This window comes from Petromyzon marinus, chromosome 60, assembly GCF_048934315.1.
Source record: "Petromyzon marinus isolate PM22_M1 ecotype Great Lakes invasive population chromosome 60, UKy_Petmar_22M1.pri1.0, whole genome shotgun sequence".
Classification (NCBI taxonomy): domain Eukaryota; kingdom Metazoa; phylum Chordata; class Hyperoartia; order Petromyzontiformes; family Petromyzontidae; genus Petromyzon; species Petromyzon marinus.
The window spans coordinates 7,912,056-7,929,228 of record NC_133726.1 but is presented as its reverse complement, the minus strand read 5'-3'; the positions used below and the strand labels follow the sequence as shown (position 1 = coordinate 7,929,228).

The 17,173-nt window shown below is 47.0% G+C and overlaps 1 protein-coding gene across 1 annotated transcript; it reads right to left on the bottom strand.

Moving 5' to 3' along the window:
• Nucleotides 1-4,010: 4,010 nt before the first annotated feature.
• On the bottom strand, nt 4,011-16,016 carry LOC116955571 (uncharacterized). Its single transcript, XM_032976710.2, has 5 exons — nt 15,323-16,016; nt 12,073-12,241; nt 11,145-11,191; nt 10,328-10,378; nt 4,011-8,224 (listed from the first exon to the last, which is right to left on the bottom strand). The coding sequence occupies exons 1-5, from the start codon at nt 15,366-15,368 to the stop codon at nt 7,881-7,883; spliced, it is 657 nt and encodes a 218-aa protein (XP_032832601.1). The 5' UTR covers nt 15,369-16,016; the 3' UTR covers nt 4,011-7,880.
• Between the last annotated feature and the right edge of the window lie 1,157 nt (nt 16,017-17,173).

Sequence of the window (17,173 nt, the reverse complement as noted above, 5' to 3'; positions counted from 1 at the left end):
AAAGTGCGGGTACTCTCGCCTACGTTTAATACGTCTGGCCCGCGTGGAAGAGTAGGCCAAGTTCCCTCAATAGCGGCTCTATAGAGAGCTCCCTCTGGTGGAGGCCCGTCCGCTCAGCAGTGGCGTGACAAAGAAATGGCAGTGCTGCGCTTTTATCTCATAACCGTGTAAATAACCAAACCCAAAAACAGATGCCCATTGTAAGTTATATGAACACATTAACACTCCCCACTCATGCCTCTGGTCCTCGCACCTGATTGGCTCACAGGTGACGACATCACATTTTACCGCTCCACTGAAGACCGAAACAGGAGGAGGATTTATCCGCGACTCTGTGGCCATCACCTGATGATGCTGGTTGTTGTTGTTGTAATTACCGGCGAGACGTCACGGTACTCGATATGTAAATGTTGTGGTGGGTTTACTCTCCCAACACACAACCGGTGACTGCTCAACTAGTAACTAATTGGACACGTTTTGTTGACGTGGCAAACCTTACTAGGTGGCCGTGTCGGGTGGTGGCGGCGGATTTAACGACCACATTTATATTTTCGCGATCTAACCCCCAAAAAAACCCTCTGTTACGGATAATATTGGTCGCGAAAGCCTACTACGTGTTAAACTAATAGCCGTGTATTGGCAGTTCATTCCCCAGGTGTTATTTTAAAGGTGGTTACGTTTCAGTTATCCCCCCCTCCCCCTCTCACGTAATCCAGATCTTAACTATTGAAAACACGCGTGACCGAAAATCTTACACCCACACACGCGCGCGCCAGCCGCGGACATTCCAAGAGCTGGCTCTCAGTTGTGGTGTGACAACAGGGCTTGATTTGACAACAGGGCTTGATTTGTTAACAGCGAATGTTGCGTCCAAGGCCACACCTCCACTGAACTAGCCTGTAACAGACTTTTGGGGCAAGTGCTGTTAGCGAGTGTAGCACCTATGAAGGCCGGCGCTGTGGCACACCAGAGGGATCGGTGGCCAACACCACGCCCAGCCGCCTTTGCCTCCCCAGTGGTGATAATTTACACACCGCACCAGGTACTCATTTGAGACCGAGTCGACCTAGGGGAAGAATCCAAGGACCGTTTCAAATAATCGTCACCGGTGTTGGCCATGAGCGGGAATCGAATTCGGGTCGCCAGGTTCGTAGCGCAGCGCGCTAATTGCCACACTCACCCACACTCACCGAAACCCACTTTGCTCGACAGATTATGCGCAACCTGCGGAGATGTGCGAGCGAATTCTGCAAGCTTCCGAAAGTCGGCAGCTTTAAAAAAAAAAGTACTCGTTTCTTAAAATAATCACCGAAAGCTCGCTAACATTTATGACGCCAAGAAACCCGTCTGCCGTGCCCCAAATACCTCGTGCGTCGCCTTCAAGTGGTGGTGTCTCGCTCAAGATGGATCGTGAGACAGGAGCTGGCATTTGAATCAGAATGTGTATTTATATTGGAGAAATCCGATGAGCTACGAAGCACCCCCCCCCCCCCCGCAGATGTCCAGCAAGGGACACGGGGTCAGAACGTTACAAACAGACAATAAAAAAACACGATAGGAGTGCATAATATAGGTTAAACAAAAGTATAAGTGTAACAAAATCACTTAAAACATACATACAAATAAAACGAAACTATTTTTTTCATCTTACCAGGCAAAGCCCACTGTGCTATTAACTTGTTTTCCAGAAGCGAAAGTTTATAGCAGCAGCATAACAGCGCAGAGAAACATGAAGGTGTGCTGCCCGCAAATAATGAGGAATGCACTTACCCCGTCGTGTCACGTGAACACCCCACGGCAGGCACAATGCACTCAGCCTTGGCGAACAGCTCACTTTGTAACCCATCAAACGCTAATCTTTTGCCCATCTGACAGCCATCCGAAGAGGCGTGGTCCCTTTCTGGGCAATAAAACAGGTGTTAAGAGGTTCAAATACCAAATAGATACCCTTTGCATGAAATCAGGGTTGTCCTTAATACAGGTTTTTGGTTTGGGGTTAGATCGCGTAAATGTGTCGTTAAACCCGCCACCACCCGACATAGCCAATGAGTAAGGTTTGTCACGTAAACAGAACATGACAATTCGTCACCAGTACAGCACACCGGTGTGTTGGAGAGCTGAGCCACAACATTTACAATCTGAGTACGATGTTTATGGATGATATTGGTCGCGAAAGCCTACGTGTTAAACTGATGCCGAGTTGGTCTCGGCGTGGCGAGTCCTCGACACCGCTCACCCAGCGCTTGAAGTGGTCTCTCCCTCCCTCCCCGCACGCCAACAGCCTCCTCGGGGCTCTGGGTGTGGCGTGTCGCCTCCGCCCCACTTCCAGCAGTAGAGGCTGCACCCACAACTCTCAGCACGGCACACTCAGGCCCCTGGTACAGCACTCGCAACTTCTGGGGCTGCACTGCTTGAGGCTATCGCAGCCCTGGTTGCGGTTCCTCCACACTCCAGCAGTCGATCAGGCCCCTCTTGCCCCACTCGGTGTGGTTCCTCCACACTCCAGCAGTGGACCAGGCCCTCTTGCCCCACTCGGTGCGGTTCCTTCACTCTCCAGCAGTGGACCAGGCCCTCTTGGTGGTGGGTGATGGATGATGGCTGATGGATCGTGCTGGTGGTTCCCTCCCCCCCTTTTGTAGCCGGTAAAAGAGCATAATTGGGCTTCCCCACACCCAGCTATCACTGATACCAGAGGGAAGCCAGGGGTGTGATCATCAACTTTCACCTCGTCACACTGGGAAAAAGGTCCCACCATAGCTATGGTCCAGGTTACGTCATTTTAAAGCGTGGTTATCATCTGCTTCTGTGATGCTACACCAATGGTGGGGATTCTCCATCATCATCATCGGCCAGGATGAATTTACTCCACTGCTAGCCGTGTGGGTCGTGGGGGATCTTTGACCATACTTCACCACGCTCGTCTGTGTTGGTGGGGTGGAGTGAGGTGTGGCAGTGTGGAGGCTGCCAGGATTGGTGCAAGTATCACAGTTTGATGTCTTTCCACCCGCACCTCCGATGAGCACGGTTGGCTATGTACGGTGCGAAAGAAGTTCGGCATACATACGTACGTACAGCGGCCACACAGTGAGAGTGCATCCACGCGGGCAGTGACTTAGTGCCAACAATTGTTCAAGCTCTGGGGTCCTCTCCATATAGCGAGGTGTTATCGGCCAATCAATGAGCGTTCACATGCGAGGAGGAAACCGAAGCAACTGGAGAAAACCCGCGCGTACGAGGGCGAAACAATCGATCCCTATGGAAAGCCAGGCGAAGGCACCCTCAACGCCCATGAGAAGGGCGTTTCACAACATTGGCGCGATCCACCAACCCTCTCGCGTTCACAGTTGGCTGCCCCATGGACCATTAACTATGCCCAGGGCGGACAACGCAGTGATGGATTAGAGGCCGCCACGTGCAGCGCCACCAAGAACCCGGCGATGTAGTAGCGAGGTGGTCAAAGTCATTCACCGAACCAGACGCAATGTCAGCCTTTTCACAGTTTATTATATTTCTTTCATTACAAGTCTGCAATAAAAAAAAAACACTTATTCATCGGTTTAAGTGCATCAGCTTATTCCCTGCAGCGGAGACAGACCCCCCCCCCCCAAGCCAATACTGTGAATACCATTCGACATTTTAAATCAAGCAACACATGTGCGTTTACAATCTGAGTACGACGTTTCACCAGTAATTACAACTAGCTTCATCAGACGACAGCCAGCTCTCCAACACGCCGGTGTGCTGTGTAAGTAACGAATTGGCACGTTCTCTTTACGTGACAAACCTTACTAATTGGCTGTGTCGGGTGGTGGCGGGTTTCACGACACATTTGTATATGCGATCTAACCTTAAAAAAAACTCAGTTTTACACGTAGGCGTTCGTGTCCAACGTTAAAATACAACCTGTTATGGATAATATTGGTCACGCAAGCCTACCGCGTGTTAAACTGACGGGTGCGTTTCTGTGCTTGAGACACACGCAGCTCCTCCCCCCCCCCTCCCCCCCCGTTGTTCTTCACAACGAAACCTCAAATCGCAGGCACATTCATGATCTATGAAAATCGCCGCCGGTGGTGGTGGAGGACGCGACAAGATGACGACACTTTAGACGACACTTTAGAGGGCAGCAAGGAGACTTGCCCGGAGCAAATGATGTCGAGGTTTTTTTGTTCCTTAAAACGTATTTGTTGCTTGTGGTTGAAGAGAAATCGTGGGAACGATCCGATCAATTGATCGAACAACGAAGAGGGGTGGATTTTTTTTTTTATCCACGAGCCACACCCCCCTCACCCCCCCCCCCCCCCATTGCAGTGCATTGGCTGCCCCACGCATCATTGACTAACCCCTGATGTATAACGGGGAATTCTGGCGGCTGGCTCGGGATAGAGGGGGAGGGGGGGCTGCTGAGGCTCAATTAAGCAGGGGGAGAGGGATTCTCTGTAGCCGTCGGGAGCGCTTGTCACGGTTTAGCACTCGCGACTCGGTCTGGGCACGACGGCCCCGATGCCACCCCTTGTGCCGGCAACTTCACAATAGTGAATTCCCCAGAGTTCTCAACCCCGTTCGGGTTCCTGAAGAAGCTCCCAGTCAGTCGAGCGAAACGTCGGGACACCGTGCCGAGAGCAACACGCGGTACTGCCCGAAGAAGCGTCACACCACAAATGCCAAAAACCTAAGCGGTTAGGCAAATTAAAGTTACACAAATTCGTTAAATAAAATACAACAACAACAACAACAAAAAAGAAACCAATACACAGCTTTAAATATGTAAATCATATAATAAATGTTATAAATAAACCGGAGTAAGTTTCGTCACTTTTTTTTCGGGTTCGTGATGGCGAGATTCCATTAACCTTGCCTGGTTTGCAGGAGGCTCGTGGGTTTGATTCCGGACTCTGGCGATGCCGATTGCATATTTTGTGTTCTCTCTCTCTCTCTGCTCACCCCGAGCTATAACTGCCCTGATAGTGGCATTATCTTTGTGCTGTTCGTCTTTTGGCGTTTTCCGGTCTGACACTGGTAGTGAGACTTGGCCATAAAAAAGCTGCTGTCTCTTGTGTAGGCCAATCAGTTTCAAAGACAATGCATCAAATATTATTATTATCATCATCAGAGCATGTTTGTTTGCATGTTCACCACAAGTATGTGTGGTTAATGCAGACTTGAATCTTTGTAAAAGGAATCTCTTTGGTGTTTGAACATCTTAACACAACTGTTTTATTGCCAGAAAGGGTAAACCTATTAATATTTTTCATAGGTTGATACTGCCAAAAAGGGCTTTCCCTGTTAAGTAATATAGTTCAGTTTTTTTTTAACGTTCATATTTCTCACCAAAAGCAAACCCACCACGACCTTTGATTCTTCGGGATAAGTTAATGCAGACATAAAGTATATATTATCGCGAAGCAACTGACATTTCATGCAAAATAAGTTATGTAAACGTAAATATATAAACAGTAAACCAAATATATTTAATCATAAATATTTCATTCGATCTCATTATCTGGCAAGACATCCGGCCAGCGTGAAAGAGGAGGCCAATAATACCCTCTCAAGGGTGGGCTCCTGGTGCTCCCACCGATGAAGTCCCTTTCTGCCGGCAATTTATTTGGGCACGGGCATGACATCGCAAGGAGGATTGCACCGTCGCCTCTTCAACAAATGCCATCTCTCGACCATGTCCAGCATTCACGGTCCCCTATTGTAACCGGGTGGAGAGAGAGCACCGCTGAGGCGCATCAACTCCTCGGATGAACTTTGCTGCAAGCGAGAAAGAGGGCCCACTTTTCGTAGCCGGGTGGGTGGGTGAGCTGGGTCTCGTGAGGTTGGCGCGAGCGGGGAGCCCTCTGAGGACGGGTCGCTAAACGTAGCGAGCTGGCACACAACACGCCTTGCTTGGCTGGAGCTTCAGGCAACAATGAGATATTATTTATTTGTTTATATATATTTTTTAAAAAGCGATTTTTTTTCTATACTTTGCACTCCCATTGTGTTTTTTGCGTTGTGTTTGCTGCTGTAACGTTCCTCGCCTGCCTCTGACTGGATATCTGTGAAAGATACCTTCATGGATCATTCCAGGGTAAATCTTTTTGCAGATGAGACGATACTGATTACTGCTGGCCGCTCTCCGGATGACGTGAATGCTAAGCTACAGGGTGATTTCAACAAACTACAACATCAGCTAGTTGCTCTTAAACTAGTCCTGAATACCTCCAAAACCAAGGTGCTATGCTTCTCACCAGGACTAAAGCAGGAAGTTATTTTTCCCCAATTACATTCCTTAAATAATTATAAAATAGAGCAAGTCAAGCTCTATAAGTATCTTGGGGTCATCCTGGATTCAAAACTGAATTTTGAAGATCACATTGATTATATTGGTAAAAAAGACAAAAATAAAAATTGGTTTTCTGTATCGACACAAGCATTGCTTCCCCCCAATGTTCCGTTTGGAATTGATAAAAGCTACCATACTGCCTCTACTTGACTACTGTGACATTGTGTATAAATCAGCCCCAAGTACTGTACTAAAGAAGCTTGATTCCATCTATCACTCGGCCTTAAGATTTACATTGAACTGCCCATATAGGACTCACCACTGTGATCTCTACATTGGGTCAAACTTAACATCTCTTAATGTTCGACGGCTTGTGCACCAGATCTTATTTATTCACGATGTACTTACAAATAAATCCGCAGACTACCTGCTCGATCTCCTCTCTGTTTCAAAGAACAAATTTGACCTCAGGTCTTCGCTCATTTACCAGCTTCACATTCCCTATTGCCGTACAAAAACTGGAGGAAGGGCCTTTGCTATTGATGCCCCCAGGGTCTGGAATGCTATTGCCAATAAACTGCAACTTAAATCGCTAACAATGAGATCTTCTCTCAAAACCCCTAGCTGCCACTGCTATTCATTGGCGTAAAATAAAATAAAATGTTTCGCTCCGGATGACGCTGCAAAGTATCATCTGTATTTTGATTTAGCGTGCTGATCTTAAAGGTGCATTGAAAAATTTGATACTTCGACTGATGCTTCTGTTGTTGTGGAGTAACTCATGCAGCCAGCTATGGCTCGAGGATTTGGTGTTACATGTTATTTATGTAGTTTATTGTAAAAATTCGGTCACAGTCCCTATGATCACTGTTACCTTGAAATTATGGCTTTATTATTTGGTGATTTCGAAAACGTTTTTTGGTTTGGGCATGTTTGTTTTGTTTTAGTACGGAGTTAGACTGGCCTTAATCTAAGTTTTCTTGTGGTTGTTGTTGTTTGACTTGCATCCCACTGGGATTTTTTTGCACACAGCGTTGGTGCACGGTGCTTTTTTCAGGAATATTTTACTGTTTTTTCATGGATATTCTGTTTGCACAGTCACATAATCACTTTAAGATGTTTTCTTGTTCGTGTTTTAGTTTTTTTGTTTGTCGTGGTTGCATCCGATTCAAGAGCCGAATGGCTCACAGGGCTATACCAAAATAAATAAACTGAAACTGTAATAGCTCATCGGATTCCTCCAGTATTAATAAATATGATTTATAATGATAATTTAAAGGCCTTACTAATCCTTCAAAACTCTCTTTGAATTTTTTTCGAAATTTAACCCCCCCCCACCTCTCCTGCCCTCATCTACTTCCTAAAAACCATTTCCAATGTAAATAAGGATTAATATTCTTGGTTCTTTCGGTAAGGTCACGTAGAAGGGAAACAATAAAATAATAAAAATATAAATTAAGGATGTTTTGGAATGCCAAGGGCAAGAGGAAACAAAAAAGGAACGTGCTTCGGACACACTTGGCCCCCGCTTCGCCTCTGCGCCACCCGGATTGCGTCGCCGAGATTCAACCCCCGCGCGAGGGAACGCCGCTCCCTCGGAGGAGGTTCAGCTTCGACTTCTCCTCGGATTCGCGTCCAGCCAGATATGCAGGGCTTTGAACGCATGGCCCATATCGCCGTGGGCCGTGAAGATCTCCGCTTGTTCACTCTGCAGATTGACGGCCTTGCCCCTCCCTGCCGAGAGCAGGATGTAGGTCTGGTCTTCAGTCGGATCGGGGCAAGGGCCTCCTCGCTCCTTCGGCAAGACGATGGACCAGGGCTTGTCGTCCGGCATCACCTTCACCTTGAGGTGGTCCTTCCGTCCCTGCTTCCAAACCTCCACGTGGGCGTCAAAGCGGACGTGGTTACATTCCTCGCCGGGCAGCGGGGGTCGCAGAGTCCCGATAGTGGCTGTAAAAAAATGAAAAAGCAAAAAAATGGGGTCGATAAGGTGAAGAAGCAAGCATCTGGCAAGTGCCTGCTCAAGCCACTGGCTGAGGAATGGCCTCGTGAATGAGTGTAAATCACCATCACTCAAACTCCGGTCATCCTAAACCATCAACACGTGAACTCCAGTCATCATAAACCATCAACACGTGAACTCCGTTCATCCTAAACCATCAACACGTGAACTCCAGTCATCCTAAACCATCATCACGTGAACTCCAGTCATCATAAACCATCATCACGTGAACTCCGTTCATCCTAAACCATTATCAAGTGAACTCCAGTCATCATAAACCATTATCAAGTGAACTCCAGTCACCATAAACCATCATCACGTGAACTCCAGTCATCATAAACCATCAACAAGTGAACTCCAGTCATCATAAACCATCATCACGTGAACTCCAGTCATCCTAAACCATCATCACGTGAACTCCAGTCATCCTAAACCATCAACACGTGAACTCCAGTCATCCTAAACCATCATCACGTGAACTCCGTTCATCCTAAACCATCATCACGTGAACTCCAGTCATCCTAAACCATCATCACGTGAACTCCAGTCATCATAAACCATCATCACGTGAACTCCGTTCATCATAAACTATCATCACGTGAACTCCGTTCATCCTAAACCATCATCATGTGAACTCCAGTCATCCTAAACCATCATCACGTGAACTCCGTTCATCATAAACCATCATCACGTGAACTCCGTTCATCCTAAACCATCATCACGTGAACTCCAGTCATCCTAAACCATCATCACGTGAACTCCGTTCATCATAAACCATCATCACGTGAACTCCGTTCATCATAAACCATCATCACGTGAACTCCGTTCATCCTAAACCATCATCACGTGAACTCCAGTCATAGTCCTCGCAGCAGCAGCAGCAGCAGCTTTTGGCTAAGTCATCGAACAAAACCGGTCACCGCACTGCGCGTGCTTTTAGGTGCGCTTCTGCGGCCGTTTGGAAAGCCCTTACTTCCAATGGTAGGAAACCACTGGGGCTATGCACTTTAAAATCATCAAGATTGAAAACTAATTTCTTTGGAACTGCTTTTTGTGTTTGAAGTGCTGTCCTTCCCCCGCGCCTCCGATTAGCACGGTTGGCTACGTATGGTACGAAAGGAGTTCAACATACGTACACTAGAAGGAGTCTGAGAGGGTTCCTCTTGACCTACTCTTGCACCCTGGATAGAAGTCTTGCAAGACATGGGAATACCAGAATTTAACCCCAACACACGTCACCTGCTGGCCGGCTAATTGTCAAATTAGGCCTGGCTTTTAAGTTTCCCTTTTTTAGTGTATCAGATTTTAACAAAAAAAATTATCATCCAATTTTGGATTTTATTTAATAATTTCGGATTCATATGTATTGCAATCTCCTCATGTTTCGGAAGCTAAGCAGCTTCGAGCCTGGACAGCGTTGGGACGGGTGACAACGATGCTTAAACTGGCTGTGATTGGCGGCTCTGGGACTATGCTAGGTGGCATTAGGCAGAGGCCTGTACAGAAAAATACATCATTGTGCACTACTTCTATACTCTTTGCCTTCACCAACTCTTTCAACATGGTGAAGTATGGTTCAATACCTCCCCCCTCCCTTCCTTCCAGACCGGCCATGCCCCACACTGCATGGTGAAGCCCTCATCCAGCAGTGGATTGACAAAAGAAGCGCTTTTGCACGCACGACGTACACATTTAGGATGTGGAAATCAATAGCGGCCTCTTATCGGCATGTGGCAAAGGGCAATATAAATTGCCCTTTCGTTGACTGAATTCAAAGTTTGTCCACGGGCCTCAAGGCGTGGCGTAGGGCCGGGTTTTTTTTGTTTGAAGCCAAACTTGTGGATATTAGTCACGAGTAGGGATTTCCCCATTCCCCTACCACCCCCCCCCCCCCCCCCTCAAAGTTCCCTTGAGGTTTGGTTTTGGTGGTGGTGGCTGTGCATTACGAAGCGAGATTTGCGGTCCGCGTAAGTTAATAATAAAATAAATAAAGGTGACGACATCCAGAGCTGCCGCGTCCAAGGCTGCGGGTAGCGTCGAATGACACTCACCGAATTTGTAGCGCTTGGAAGAGAAGGCGTGGAGTGGCTGAATGCCGTCGCCTGCAAATACATCAGACAGAGAGCGAGCGAGAGAGATTTACAATCAGCTATGCACGAAGTACCATAAATATGGTCAGTGTATGTAATCCATGGATCATTGCATTGCGATAATGGCACAAACTGTTTGCATAAATAAGCACAATCAATAATAATAATAAATGTACGTGACAAAAGGTATTCAATGAGCATATATTAACATTCGACGGTACATTTGGTGGAAGTGCGGATATCGCGATGAATTTGTTGTGTGAAAACAAAGTAACTATGGCAGTTTACGGTCTGAATTAGATGCATTTATGTGGCCTCTTTTCATAATTTGAAAACCCTTTAGGTTCCGACGAAACATGGGCTCGCATAATCATAGCAGCAACAGCTGTTGCCTGCTACGTGTTAAACGCGTTACTCTTAACTGGAACCCCTTCGTTACATTGTCATTTTCCGTATGACTGCGACCACGACGACTGCGTAGGATTTCGCGGTTGTCCTGTAACAGCCAGGAGCTTCGCTTACTGTGATACCGATAGAGCTTTCAGCTTTCAGTGTCTGTGACGGACGACGGCACAGCCCGCAAAGGCTTTGGCGAGCGTGGTCGTTAATATTTCGAGAATTTTTTTTTGCCGATTCTCAAAATGGGATTTTTTTGTTGGCATGTTCCTTTTATTATTTGTGTAAGTTCACACAATGTCCTTTTTTGACAACATTGATTTTATTTAAATCAGAGTTAAGAGCTCAATGTGGCCCCATGTCCACTTGATATGTCGTTTACCTGCTGGGATTTCCACAGGACATTCAGACAGGTCATCCGATGCGGATCTGAAAGTGAACACAAGAAAGCAAAATAAATAAGCAGACAATAACATCTCCTTCACATATATCTATCTATACGCACACAAAAATAACACACAATCGGCCCTACGGCTTTCTGGGAGTGTACCGTTTCCGCAGCATTGATTCAGCGCAAGAAGCAAATTCTGGACCGGCTTCGACACACAGCGTCTCATCAGCCTGCTTCAATCAATGCTGGCGAACTTCCAGATGTTTCAGTGAGGACTCTCTCTCTCTCTTTTCAGCCGAATTAAATATTTAGGATTTTTTTTTTATCAGCCAGGACAGTCACATATGTGCAAAACGAACGATAAATCCCATTATCCTTTCCTTAATGTCGTATGATATATCGTAAATACGTCGCTATATTGTGGCAATACCTCGCTGATCTCGTCAAGGAGCATAAACCATAACAGCGAACTCCGGTCAACCTCGCAGCAGCGGCAGCATTTGGCTGCTAGCCATCGAACAAAGACGGCGGTCACGTGCTTTCAGATGCACTGACTGTCTGGAACGCTCTTCCTTCCGATAGTAGGAAGGCACTGGAGCTATGCACCTGTACATCATCTCGATGGAAAACTAATTTCTTACGTTACTGTTTTTGTGTGTGTTTAGTTTGTTGTCCTTCCCCCTGCACCGCCGATTAGCATGGTCGGCTACGTACGGCACGAAATAAGTTCAACATACATATACGAGAAGGACTCCATGAGAGTTCTTCTATTTTGGCCTGCTCTAGGACGCTGGCCAGGGCACATTGGGAGATAATGGGAGCACCCGAAATTGACCCAACCTCGAGGTCGGCTACGTACGGCACGAAATAAGTTCAACAAACGTACGGCTAAGCCCACCCAAAGGGTACACTCCCATACCTGCTGCACAGCTCGCCGTCGTTGCAACCGTACTCCTCTTTGTTGTAGATCCTGTCATTGCAGCATATGTCACTCTCCGTGGAGTACAACTTCGTTCCGCAACAGGACTTGGCACCATCGGTTTCATGAACTTTGCCGTAGCACCACACGTGTTTACTGGCAAATGTGCCTGAGAGGAGGGGGGGGGGTTTGCGGCGGGAGACCACAACGTTGCAATGTTATAGGGCACCACATTTCTCATGAAGCTCAAACCTGTCAACCCCTTATCAGTGCCAATTCAGACCTTGTTGGTCACCCTTATAAATCTCAACGTTCATCCTACAAAGTGGCATCCAAGGGAGAAACACAAACAGACACCACTTTAAATTTGTATTATTTTGCTGCCCGTATTGAAACGGCTGTACACCATGTGGACCTGAAAACTCAATTTCCCTGTACAGGAATACGGGGTAAACCCTGTGGGTTGACACGGTACGGAGACTCAACCAGAACGCTTACGGAGCTGATAGTCCCCCTCCCCTCCACCAACCCCCGCCCACTTTAACATGACCAAGCCAAATTTTTTTTCACCTGAAGACGATTTCTTGTGTTGCGATCGCAACGTCGTGATTTTTAATTATTATTTTTCTATCTACGTGACTTTACCAAGTCCACGAGACTACAAGACACCGCCCACCTCGCGTAGCCCCGCCCTACTGCTAGGGGTAGCCTATCAAAACCGTGCAGTCGACTGGAATAAATGTCTAACGGTACCAGATGGGCATCTGTGAACAAACATCTTCACGGATCATCGGATTCCTCCAGTATAAACACATATTGTGATTCAGGTCCACGGGTAAAACATTGACAGGGTGGCAACCTTATATTTTTTTATTTAGCCGGTCTCACGAGTCGGGGCGTCGACCACGAGGCGAGAACGCGGTTTTAAACCGGGACAAAGATCCTGAACCGTCACGCGAGACGTTGAGACGTGGAGGCAGACTTTCTGAGATCGGGACTTCCCAGCCCATGTGGGCATTTGGTCGCCAGTCAGTTCTGTGTACGGCCTCGACGCGCTGCGTCATCCCACAGATTTTTTTAAATTTGTTGAAGCCCTTTCCTGACGTGTTGCGACATCGTCATGATGTCATGCGTGTTAATCTGCGGCAGCTTGATTTTAAAATTGCAACATCTTTTGTTTTACCTATCTTTTTCAACGGGCACATCCTGTACACATCCTGTGAGCATCTTTGTGTTATTGTAACGCTTAGTTGACTTTCGCGACCGATTTCACCCGTAATCTTTTTTTTTGGGGGGGGGACGGGGTTAGATCGCGTAAATATAAATGTGTCTTTAAACCCACAAATCTGGCTGTTCGTCTGATGATGCTCCTTGTTATTACTGGCGAAACGTCGTACTCAGATTGCAAATGTTGTGGATTTGCTCTCCAACACACCGGTGTGCTGTACTAGTGACGAATTGGCCACGTTATGTTTACGTGACAAACCTTACTAGTTGGCTGTGTCGGGTGGTGGCGGGTTTAATGACACATTTATATATACGCGATCTAACCCCCCAAAAAAACACCGTTATGGATCCTTTTTGTTGTTGTCAATTCCACTGCTGGATGACAGCCTTCACACCCCGTGCAGGTGGGCCATAGCGGTTTATTTGGAGCATACTTCACCACGCTGGTCAGTGCAGCTGTGAAGAAGGTTTGGGGACAGCAGAATACATTTATAAATATTTGCTGTACTGCCCTCCTACTGACAATGTAGCCTCGCAGCCAGCCCCATAGCCACCTGACTTTTTGGGGTTTTTAACACCCGTAGTGGTCACCCATCGAAGCCCTATTCAAGCTCAGGGTGACAGGGGCGGTATTGGACCGGTACTGGCGTTAACCGGCGCCGGTATCTGAACTCGGGTGTCGCTGGGTTCCCTTGCGTCACGCGCTAACCACTGGACCGCCGCTTCGCCCACCACGTGTGCATTTATGAATGAAGCCATCATTGTGGTCCAATGACAACGATATTCCACTTGAATTTCCTATGTAGTGAACGCACAAATTCTTTATAAAGTTGCAACAACGAACGGTACAAGAAGAGACGATGGGAGTGCAAAGTATGAGAAAGGTAAGCAAATCACGAAAAAATGAATACTCAAAAAGTATATGTTCACTTTGCATCAGTACACAAATTCCGAAGCTTGGGCAAAGGCAGAAAAACACAGCAAGAGCGGTGCCAGCACACACCGAGACAACGGCATGCAGTCCCTCAATACAATCTCACGTTACATTTGTGACTATCCATACGTGAGCAAGGTAGGTTTCGGGAAGGCATTTCACGACAAAGTGTTATTTTATAAGTGTAAAAACTAAAATGTTGATCACACGTGTCCGCCTGTATTTCTCGCCGGAGGCCTTATGCTCAATATATTCACGCCCAGTAATTTACCTACAATATTTCACGAATATATCTGTGCACAGCATGCGCTTCTGTGGGACTTGCCTGACGCACTTTCTATAATTTAACAATCGGTATACATACGGAGCGGTGGTGCAATGGTTAGCGCATTGATTTTATGAACCGTCACCCGATCGACGGGTCACGTGCGGTGGGTAACAGTGTGGGCTGGCCAGTGTGGAAGAGTAGACCAAAATACTGTGTACGGCAAGTAATCTATACAAAAAAAGGACCCCATCGCATTGTTCAACTAAAGTTTCAGAAACGAATTTAACGAACACTCACCCATGCACGCACGTACGCACGCACGCATCGGTCCGCCAAGAGTTAACTTTTTTACTCGGCAATTTCAAACGTGAGCTTCTCGTTTAAATAAACCCAGAGAGTGCACGGAAATTGGTTGCACGCAATCAATACAAAGGTACTCAACGATTAAAACGATCACAAAATGCACAAAGCGAACCTATCACCATCCTGAACAGCAGAAACGCAAGGTAGACTTAATATTTTTTTGCAATACAGTACACAAGGAATATGCCTATTCTACTCCAAAACGTATATAGTATTGTATCCGTTGCGTGTGTGTTTTCAGAGGAACGCCATAGCGAGATATGTCGGTCTGCTGATGACAAGAGTACATGTGATGAACACAACCACCCAGGGAATAGAGCGAGACACAGGCCAAGCAAGTGGAATAGACGTGGAGGCGATGGCCCATGGACAAGGAGTACGTGAAGAAAGAGGGCCACACGAGTGGAGAGTGGAATACCAGAACGAAAAAATAAAGTCACCGGGATGAAGTGACTCACCGTGGAGAAGTTGGAGAAACAAGCAGACCGTCAGGAGCAAATCCATGTTCAGTCTTCGGCCGAGCAGAAATAATCACGGCTCACCTCTTTTGCAGCGCGCCTTATATACAGGGCAACATGTGGGGCGGGTTGCTGAGGTCTTGGGGTGGTGACGACTTCAAGAGATGCCATTGGGGCTTTGCACTTGCGACTGTGCCGAGGGACTTTCCTCGAGGTGAAGTCTGAAGCCCGCACGTAACACCCAACGAAAGGCGATGTGGCGAAAACGGTATATATATAAAAAAGTATATATATTTAAAAAAAATCCACACTTCACGCCGATGCTTTGCGAGCCAATATACGCGTGCGCTGAGTCGCGGTGAGTGGAGGGAATTCCCCTTCGTACGCGAGGACGTGGTTAGGAAATGTTTCACCAGCGGCTTGGTAAAATAAACAGTAATGGAGATACCGGTCTATCGTGCGATGGATACATGTGAATATGCTCATTCATTCTAAATTACTTTTACAAAGGTACTTCTTCAGCTGAACTTACGTGATTGACAAATGGGTACATTTGATATATACACACATATCGTGGCGTTTACTTGTCACGAAGGGAAAGACTTAAAGAAGGCCAAAAGTAAACCCGTGTGCTTTTATATTCATTAATCCCTTAATATGTTTCTACACATTACATCCGCTCGTTGATTTCATAACAAAAATATCAGCGAGCGGGCTTATGCAGAACAACATCGTAGCTGTGGTGTGTTACATTCAACGCACGGGACTGATGACGCACCCGATATGACCCAACAATGTTGAAGCTGTAGATCAAATTATCATCAGAACACTCTCATCATCGAGATGGAGTGTGGCATCACAAGATCGTCGGGGTTGACGATAGCGTGGGAATGCTTCCATTAAGCAGTGGATAAAACATGGCTCATGATGCTTGTTGACCTGCCCATACTAGACATCAGTGAAAAAGAGCGCCATAGCTTGCCGGTTTCCTCCAGCGGTCTAAATAAAGATTTTGAGGAGCGACTTATGCTCTACTGTAATCCTTTTTTAGTGAGATAAAATGGGCACCACTTTGAGGCAACAAACTAGTGCCCATCGCCTGGTGATCCCTACCATAGTAATGTGGAATTTCCACTATTTTTGCAGGGCCAACCAAAAATGCACGGACACGTCTTAATCGTTCGTCTGAGCCGGGAGACACGTTGAGTTTGTCTCTCCGTTCAAACGTTCGTACCACACAGAGGTCAAATATTTATTATCCTGGCGTGGGGAACTGTTTCCTTCGGAGGGCTGAATATGACACATACAAACCTCTTTGATCGGTATAACCACGAACACAAAGATCCCCCGTGTAGACTTAACAGACTGTTGGGGCAAGTGCTGTTAGCGAGCACTTTTGCAGGCCGGAACGGCACACGAGGAGGCTGGTCGGCAGCACCACGCCCTGCCGCCTTTGTCTCCCTCGTGGCGATGTTTTTACGCACCGCACCAGGTACTAATTTGAGGCTAAGTCGACCTAGAGGAGGCCCATGACCGGTTCAGATATTCGTCACTGGTGTTGGCCCGTGAGCAGGAATCGACCTCGGGCCGCCGGGTTCCTATAACTTCGTACGCATCGGCAGACGCATCCGTCACTGAAAAGGAGCCGTGAACATTTTAAGCAAAGTGTTGCTGCGAGTGAAAACTATTCCCCTCCAGTAGCTGAATATTGGCAGCTAAGATGTGAAGTGATGGATAAACACCGTTTACAGCTCATTAGTTTCGTGTGGCCCCGGGCTTCATGAATGAAGTCACCTGCTGAAAGTGAACCCTGGGCACGAAGTAACCCATTGTATGCTCCTCGTGTTATGT

What these genes read in the sequence shown, in the direction of transcription:
- LOC116955571 (XM_032976710.2), bottom strand. Translation starts at nt 15,368, where the DNA reads ATGGATTTGCTCCTGACGGTCTGCTTGTTTCTCCAACTTCTCCACG. An exon ending in GACGGCGAGCTGTGCAGCAG is followed by an intron (nt 11,192 to 12,072) that starts GTATGGGAGTGT and finishes GTTCACTTTCAG; the next exon opens with ATCCGCATCGGATGACCTGT. An exon ending in TCCTGTGGAAATCCCAGCAG is followed by an intron (nt 10,379 to 11,144) that starts GTAAACGACATA and finishes ATGTATTTGCAG; the next exon opens with GCGACGGCATTCAGCCACTC.